Genomic DNA, 9,211 nt, shown 5'->3' on the forward strand with positions numbered 1-9,211 from the left:
TACTCTATGAAATATTCCATAATAAATTTTTATTACAAGAAAATTTAATTAACAAATTTATACATTCAACATGGTTATGCCATTCTATAAACATACAGTCATATGTTCCATTAAATTACAATGTGCTCAGAGATAGTCAGATATCATCCTGTGGCCTCACGTGAGGTTTAGGACAGCAATTTGTTCAGGCGAGAATTTCATCAATTAAATGGTCACGGAACTTGACTAGTCATGGAGATCTAAGGCAAAGGAAAGGCGTCAGAGGGGAGGAGAAGGAGGAAGGAAGGAAACTATATATGAGGGAACCTCTGCAAACATCATAGAAGCTCACAATTCCATTGTCATAATCCAGAAACACTCCGATCCTACCCAAAGGCCTTTTCACATACTGAATTAAGGGTGGGGAGTTTGTGGACAAACTATAATGATTGTTCACCTTCATAGAAAATAGAAAAAATGCTTCTTCAGAATCAATAATGATATCAGTATCACTAGTCAAGATATCTTTACAGACTCCCAGAATCCAGTTCGAGGAGTGTGTCACATCCACCTCCCAGTAATGCCTCCCGGAGGTGAAGGCCACAGCTCCCCAGGCCACAAATCTCTCCACAATCTGGGGCTGTCTGGGCACACCTTGATGGTCACCTCCAAACGTCACACTTGTACCATCCTCAGAAAGGCTCACATTGTGAATGGTCATTTTCTGACTCAGAACGTTATCCACTGCAGAAAGAGAAAAAATCAGGTCAGCAAGTGGGATTTCCATGGCCTGAGAGGCAGAGGCTCTCTACCCAATGAGTCTTTTCATTTTCCCTCCTCCAAGGGAATACAAAACAAAGACAGCAAAGGGAGTTCAGACTAGCTCTTCTATGAAGAACAAGAGTCATTACTATCTCACCAGCACACAGAAAGACTTCAGATCATACAGAAAAAGAAAAAAAAAAGGGAGATATGAACTCTGTGAAGTCTGATTTAATGTCAATGTTTTGATAGTTTATTTCCGGACTCACCGAAAACATTATTTTTTTTCTTTCATTTAGAAAACTTTTCTTGTGTCCTTTGTCTTTAATACGATCTAACATGTAGATAGCACTTGCTATCATGTGGGTATTTATTGGGTTATAGTCTCTACTTACTACCTTTTCAAAGGTCAAAATGTTGATAGAAATCCATCAATGAATAGTTTGGAAGCTTCTAAAAGGATGTTCTGGCTAACCATGTTCAAATATCCCTTGCCTTTCAGTTGTTTTGAAATTGATCTAATAGCATTACAATTATCCTGCCTAAGCCAATTTTAGTCTTTTCTGTCAATTCTTGCTGATTTTAGAAATAATAAATATTTTTGTACAATGCATAATAAATGCGCTTGTAATACAGAACAAATTAAAAACCAGCGATGCCATATTTAACTTTTTAAGAGTGAAATAAACTGAATAAACACAATATTGATGGCTACTCACAAAAGTAAATATTCTATCTGTTTATACCCACATGAGCAAGGTGGTTGCTCTCCTCTTGCCCTGCCTATGTCAGATGTAACTGAATATATATATCTAGCTTTGCATTTTCGGTAAACTATAGGTTGCAAAGTTCAGCCTTGATCTCTGTAATACGACTACACAGGCAGGAAAAATGTAACCATTTTGGGAAGTTATGTACTACCTTCATGTCAGAAAAAATAAAATAACAATAAAAGAAGGCTCCTTCCCAAGAAGTTCTAATGAAATGTAGTCCTGCTTACCGAAGGTTGACTCTTACCTCTGAAGTTGTTCAGCATGTCTAGGATTCCAGTGACAGGCCAGGAAGTGAGCTCTGGGTTCACTGGCTGAGGCTTTTGCATCTGTACGAAATCAGTCCTGTAACAAATGACGTCAGTTACATTTCAAGGTCAAAGGCTAATCACAGGACCATTACAAAAAAGCAGTTTTTAATCCAGGATATTTTGTCAGAATTCTCCAGTTTTTGGTTAATTGGATATACATTATATTCTACACACTTGGGAATATAAAAAGTGACCATACTTTTTTCTGAATATAAATTACATCAGATTTCAACTTCCCCATTCTTAGACTTTACTCCAATTTTCAACTTATTGCACTTCATTCACTTCCTCTATTCCAACTCAGGTAATGCAAAGATCCTGGGCATTTTACAGAGAGCAAAAAATTCAGGCAAATCCTTTGGGACTTCAGTCAGCAAGTTGTCATCAAGGATACATTCAGTGTCTAAAAGGAAGAGTTCACTGAGCCAGACATGTTTGCTCTTATCAGCCCAGCAAGGGAATCCAATTCCGGCTTGGCTGCCTTGGTCCTGAAGGTCTAAATTTCCAGTGGGCACCAGGAAGCCATTAGCTCTGAGGTCCTACCTACAAGGGGGCTTTCAGTGATGGAACAGGCTGATTCACTGCTACTCCTAGGAACAAAATAGCAGCCCCTCTTCCTATTAGGGAATTTGCCTCTTTCCTGCCTTTTTCACCTTCCAACTCACTAGTGTAGGTGCTTCCTCCGTGATATCCTAGAAAAATCCCTTCCCTAAGTTTTATTGTGGTGAGTCTGGAGAGGATGGGATGAGTGGGTGGAACAAAGCCCAGAATGTCAGAAAGTTTTCAGGTATATTTGAATTCAGCCAAATGAAAAGGAAACTTCTCAGACCAAGGATCAGAAGGCCTCTAGAATCCTTTTGAAATACAACAGAAAATAGCCAAAAAGACGATGTTAATAGATCAAAAGATGTACTGTTCGTCATCCATGTGCGAGGGTTCTGCACCTATGGATTCAACCATGGATTGAATCTGTAATTTCTGTTTTATTTTATTTATTTATTTATTTAGTTAGCTAGTTAGTTATTTTACAGTAGGTCCTTGTTTGTTATCTATTTTTTTGTTAAATTTATTTTACTTATAGAGTAATACATAGATACATTCTTTTCAAAAAGTTTGAACATTATAGGTAAAGCTAAAGTCTCCTTTGACCACCATTTTTAATCCTGATCTTCTTCCCTATGGCTTGAGATAACCACTGTGTGTTATTTATTTTAAACCTAGCAGTGTGTACATGTCAATCCCAAATTCTAAATCTATCCCTCCCCTACATTCTTCCTCCCTGGTTCTAAATGGAAAATATTCAGAAAAAAAAAATTCCTGGAAGTTCCAAAAAGTGAAACTTGAAAATGCCACATACCTGGGGACTATTTACATAGCATTTAATTTACATTTTATTAGGTGTTATAAGTAGTCTAGAGGTGACTAAAGTGTATGGGAGCATGCTTGTAAGTTATCTGCAAATACTATGGCATTTTCTATAAGGGATTGTGCATCCCGGGATTTAGATTTTGGGGATGGCCTGAAAACAATTCCCCATGGTACCAAGGAACGACTATCCAACCACTTCATCAAAAAGACAACAGCTTTTCCGGAAATCAAAAATCGTTGGCATACACTCACATTTCCAATATGTTTCCCGAGGCCTGCAATGAAAAAAAAAAAAAAAATCACGTTAATCATGAGAGTTCTGTCCTTTTGCATCTTCTTTACTATTCTTGCTTGTTCAATAAGGTATTGTTTTTCTCATGCTCCTCTAAGGAACAATCAGAGGCTATCTTAATAACAGAACTTAAACTAAAACATGATGCGCTTCCTCAGGGCACATTAAGGAAGGAAGGAAGGAGGCCAGGAAGAGTTTGTGTAATGATGCAACAACATCAGGTTTCCAATGTCAGTCATTGCTCAGTCCTATTCCCAAGGAGAGATCTCACCACTTATGATAACAATTAAAGCAAAACAAGGAACCATATAAAATGAATTATAGAGTGCATTGAAATTGACTACCAGTTCTAAAAATTTTACCTAGACAATGGGCAAAACCTCAATGTCTTCAGTAAGTGTGGGATAATAGAGAGTGACAATGTATTGAGAATTACTCTAAGAAAATTAACTTTCCCCTGGTCACAGAATTCTGCTGATTTTGGATAATCTGTCTGGGTAGTACTCCTGATCACACTGAAAAAATTTTGTCCTGTGTTAGCTAGTGAAAGGATTAAAAAAAAAAAACTCCCAAAGATTACCAGGCTATGAGAAATAAGGGATTGGACAAATAAGATAATGGGAGTCAAGGAACATCATCCCTTAGCTGAGATAAGAGTATATGCAGGTAACATTTCAATGTCATGGCAACGGTGCCCAGAATAGTACTTCTGTCTCTGAGGATGGAACCTCCCTTCTCACCTGGAGCAGCTCCATGTCAGGCTTGTGGCACATCTCAATCAGGTCTCTGTACATTTCTTTCAGACTCTCTTTCTGTTGAGTCATTCTGAATTCACTCTCCCTGAGTTGCTGGAGAGTCTCCTTCGCTTCTTTCTCCAGTGCCTCCAGATGGAGTTGCTCCTCCTCCCGGAGGAACAGGTGGATCCTCTGATACTGAACTTTGATCATCACCTTCCTTACGGCCACATAGTTCTGCAGAGATAATGGATTCAAAGAATCACTCATCCTCATTCCCAACAGAAAACGTCAAATATTATTTCCTTACTGTCATCGGGAAAGTTCTTGACAAACTTTCTGCCTCACATTTCAAAAGGCCTGGAATATTTGCTGGCCCTTCCGGCCCATCGTTTCTCTAAGTTTCTCGCCTCTTTTCCTGTTTAAATCAAGCCGTGTGAGGGGGTCCCAGTTTTTCTCCCTAGGAGGATTCTTCAGGGTTCTTACTCCATCAATTATTTCCTCTCTTACCCAAATCTTGTTTTTTCTTGTTCCTTTCCCTGATTTTTCTAAATATTCTTTTATTAGGTAAACCCCATACTGTGCATCTTTAAAAACATGCGCTAATTCTCCTCTAGGTACTACTGCATTCCTCTCCTCACCTTCACAGACACACTTAGCACAATGTTGTCTTATACTCCATGTCTGAGAAGGTTTATTCACATCTTCAAAATGTGGCCTAGGAATACGTTTCATGTCTTGGTTTTCCCATATACTAGCACTCTTTGAACTAGTTTGTATTGATCTATTATAATCGTGATTACTGATAGGTCATTTGAAACCACTACTCTTTCCAAGGAAAAGACCACTGTCCTTTACCTGGCAATTTGAATTTTGCTAAAAGTCTAAGCAAGGATTATATCTGTCTCCATGCAAACAAATAGAATATTTTTATTCTTACCACTAATGACTGAGTTTTGTTAGCTTCTTGATTCAGACTGTTTTGCATTTCTTGTGTCATTTTCCTTAAAGAGTCCATTCTCTTCAGAAGTTTCTCCTGCAAAATAACCATGAGCTTTAGTGACACAGATGATGATACCATAAATTCCATCCCCTTATGTATGAGCAAAGGCGGTCATTTAGAGCAGGAGTCCCCACCCCACTGGGCCGAGGACCACTACCAGTCCGCAGCCTGTTAGGAACGGGGCTGCACAGCAGGAGGTGAGCGGTGGGCAAGCAAGTGAAGCTTCATCTGCTGCACCCCATCGACCCCCATCCCTTGCATTACCACCTGAACCATCCCCCCAACCTCCCCCTGCCCCCGTCCATGGAAAAATTGTCTTCCACGAAACTGGTCGCTGGTGCCAAATAGGATGGGGACCCCTGGTTTAGAAAATAGAAATCTCGAGTTTGAATGATGTGGTCAGATTTTTCCACATTAATCTAATTTGATTCTAATATTTTGAATATTAAAGTGACAGAAACATATAATGAAGAATTGAGGGGGACTTCCCTGGTGGTGCAGTGGTTAAGAATTTGCCTGCCAATGCAGGGGACACAGGTTAGATACCTGGTCCTGGAAGACCCCACATGCTGCGGAGCAACTAAGCCTGTGTGCTCTAGTGAGCCTGTGCTCTAGACCCCATAAGCCACAACTACTAAGCTCGCGAGCCACAAGTACTGAAGCCTGAGTGCCTAGAGCCAATGCTCTGCAACAAGAGAAGCTACTGCAATGAGAAGACTGTGCACCACAGCGAAGAGTAGCCCCCGCTCGCTGCAACTAGAGAAAGCCCACACGCAGCAACAAAGACCCAATGCAGCCAAAAATAAATAAATTAATTAAAAATTTAAAAAAGAAAGAAAGAATTGGGGGAACTTTACAGATAATGGAATCTCTCATTTCCATGCAAGAAATGAAATTTCTCATGTCCTAAGAAATTGAGACTCAGATTTTTATATAACTTGACTAAGGATGCGTCAACCTCACGTCAGGAGCCAGCGTGTCTGGTGCTGCCACATGCCCCAGGATACAGCAGTTCCACGTGTTTGGACAATTGGGCAACAACATTAAAACGATACACTTACATGATCTACACTGAAAAATCCCCACCTCCATCATCTCCATCCCCATCAGCTTCATTATCATCTTCATCTTTCTCTCTGATTTAGGAGCCTATAGGTTCCTAATTGCTTTAGAAGCATCACCTACCCGGTATTCCTCAGCAGCCCATTGTACTGGACGGTGGTTGTGAGCTGCATGCTCTGGGGACGCAGAGCAGGGGCCACAGAGCAGGGTCTTGTCAACCTCACAGAAGAGTCCTTTGGCTTCTTTGTGTGTCACGCAGATCTGCGCCTCCGAGCTGTTGGTTTGTTTAGCTGCGTCCTGTCTGGCGAGGGAAGCCAGCCTCTTGAGTACAATATTGGTTTTGAAATCGGGCTTCTCTGATAGTCCCCTGCACTCAGGGCAGCTCTTTGGAGTCTGGTCTTCCTCCCAGCAGAGGTACAGGCAGGGACGGCAAAAGCTGTGCCCACAGTCTATGGTGATGGGGTCTATGAAGTAGTTCATACAGATGGAGCAGGTTAGTTCATTCTGGAAGGCTTGCAATGTGTCTGAATCCATGTTTCTGAAAATTCAAGACAGAAATAGAGAGGATAAGAGAGAAAGTCTTTCTTCTGCCCTGATAAGGGAAAATAAAGCCTTCAGACAAAGTCCTGTCTGTTTGAACTCTATCTAATTTACCTATTTGCTTACCCTCAGTACAAACCTAGAAATGGTGAATACAGACAGGTTCATGCTGATACAAATGATAAAATTAGATAAGCGAGTCCCTAGCAACTTTTTGGTTTAAAATAAACCGTGTTCTCAGTCATACCTAAATTACATGGACGTGCTTAAAGCTTAGACCAGAGGGTAAATGGTAAGATGACTCCAGAGTTACTTTTATTGGCTGATTGGTACAGAAGCACATATATAATCTCGATCTGTCTCTCTCTCTCTCTCTCTCTCCATGACTCTATGACTGGAACCCATACTTGCACACACTTTGTCTCTATGCTAACATTCTCTGTGTCTCCTGCCTCTGAACTGACAGATGTGCTTTTCTAAAGACAAATAAAATTGTTTAGAATAATTTAAACTTAATATAATCAATGTTGGCTTTACCTTTGGCATCTTAAAACTATAAACATTTCAGTGTTTGCTTCCAACTTAAATAGCAAAACTCCTCCTTTCAAGACAAAAAGGAAAAAAATATGTTATTTCTAGTTCAGGAAAACAATTTTTCCTGGAGTCAGTTCAGATCATCAGAGCACTTCACATTTTGAACTAGTGAATGTTCAAGCTATAACAATAATCAGTAAAAATTAATCAGTTATTTTTTAAAACCAAAGAAAAAATTTGAATATACATGAGGATTTTCTCTCTACAGTAGAAATTCCAAAGATGTAGTTAATGGAAGCAACATCATATCCTCTTTGTTTCTGATATTTCCCTATTTGACCAATGCCACTTCTTGGGAGTCCCTGTGAGTTCATTGGATCTATCCTGAACACTTTTCAAATCTAATCTGCAAACTGAAGTCTTTAAAAATATAGCGCCTTTATTCTGGCATGGACATATATACACTACCAAATGTAAAACTGATAGCTAGTGGGAAGCAGCCGCATAGCACAGGGATATCAGCTCGGTGCTTTGTGACCACCTAGAGGGGTGGGATAGGGAGGGTGGGAGGGAGGGAGACGCAAGAGAGAAGAGATATGGGGATATGTGTATATGTATAGCTGATTCACTCTGTTATAAAGCAGAAACTAACTCACCATTGTAAAGCAATTATACTCCAATAAAAATGTTTAAAAATATATATATAGCGCATATGACCTTTGCAGGAAGATATTCTAATTAATTCAACACATTTAACTCTTATGTTCATCTGTATAAAGACTATGAAATGTATACATTATGTTGAACATTTTAGGTGTTCTACGTGTTTCATAAATACATATGTCTGTAGAAATCTCATTTAAAACCTAAAAACATCTAATATCATGTAAGGTAACGGAATAAAAATGATTACATATGTTAATATTACAAATATCAATATATTACAATTGCTCTAGTTACAGATATTTTAAATATTGAGGTCATTTAAAAAAAACTAAGACAACTACTTGTTTGCTTGGACAAAACCCAAGCAGGCCAATAGGTAAATGGAAAGGATTTGGATGAGAGGAAATAGGCATGAAGATATTTACAATCAATTCCGTACTTACCAGAGTCCACTGTGAGCGGTCTCACTTCTGGAAGGCTGCACGTCCTGGAAATCTGTGGATATCAGGGTCAACAAGAACTGTCCAACACCTGGTAGCTGCACTTTCCCTCAGTCCCCCTGAGAGAAGCAGTCACCCCTGGGCAAAGTTGCCTTTTAAGGGATTAGACTCTCCTGAGGCCACACCTACTTCTTGAGATTGGATAATACCTTCACAGGGAAGTGGAAAATACTGATAAGTTTACTCAGAAAGGTGTGAAAATGGCTGATTGGGTTTTCGGTATATAGAAAACCCAATCTTAGGGGGCTGAGACCCTAAAAGAATATAGACTTCTTTTGGGGTAAATGCAAAAGAAAAAATTGGTGAAAACTTTTAAACAAAATACTTTATATATGTTATATATACATACATAATATATACATCAATGTATATGTTTATATTAATATGAATATAATATAGTAATTATTTACACAATAATTATGTGAGTAATTATATTTAATACAATGCATAAAGATGATTGTTTTTTATTGAGGTATAATTGACATATAACCTCATATAACTTTCAGGTATATAACGTAATGATTTGCTATTTGCATATATTGTGAAATAATCACCATATTAGTTAACATTCATCACAATACGTAGTTAAAAATTATTTTTCTTCTTATGAGAACTTTTAAGATCTACTCTCCTAGCAACTTTTAAATATGCATTACAGTATTATTATCTGTAGTTACTATGTTATACGTA

The 9,211-nt window shown here is 38.7% G+C and overlaps 1 protein-coding gene across 1 annotated transcript; it reads right to left on the bottom strand.

The window, feature by feature from the left end:
* Nucleotides 1-229: 229 nt before the first annotated feature.
* Nucleotides 230-6,815, bottom strand: LOC118899815 (tripartite motif-containing protein 64C-like). Its single transcript, XM_036861789.1, has 5 exons — nt 6,405-6,815; nt 5,157-5,252; nt 4,203-4,453; nt 1,759-1,859; nt 230-723 (listed from the first exon to the last, which is right to left on the bottom strand). The coding sequence occupies exons 1-5, from the start codon at nt 6,813-6,815 to the stop codon at nt 230-232; spliced, it is 1,353 nt and encodes a 450-aa protein (XP_036717684.1).
* Between the last annotated feature and the right edge of the window lie 2,396 nt (nt 6,816-9,211).

The sequence above is a fragment of the Balaenoptera musculus genome, chromosome 8, assembly GCF_009873245.2.
Source record: "Balaenoptera musculus isolate JJ_BM4_2016_0621 chromosome 8, mBalMus1.pri.v3, whole genome shotgun sequence".
In the NCBI taxonomy this organism is placed as follows: Eukaryota; Metazoa; Chordata; class Mammalia; order Artiodactyla; family Balaenopteridae; genus Balaenoptera; species Balaenoptera musculus.

Bases quoted from the DNA above. Each gene is read 5' to 3' on its own strand.
- LOC118899815 (XM_036861789.1), bottom strand. From the start codon at position 6,815: ATGGATTCAGACACATTGCAAGCCTTCCAGAATGAACTAACCTGCTCC. The intron at 5,253-6,404 runs GTAGGTGATGCT...GTTATTTTGCAG, and splicing joins GGGCTGCTGAGGAATACCGG to GAGAAACTTCTGAAGAGAAT. The intron at 724-1,758 runs GTAAGAGTCAAC...CTCTTTCTGCAG, and splicing joins CATGCTGAACAACTTCAGAG to TGGATAACGTTCTGAGTCAG.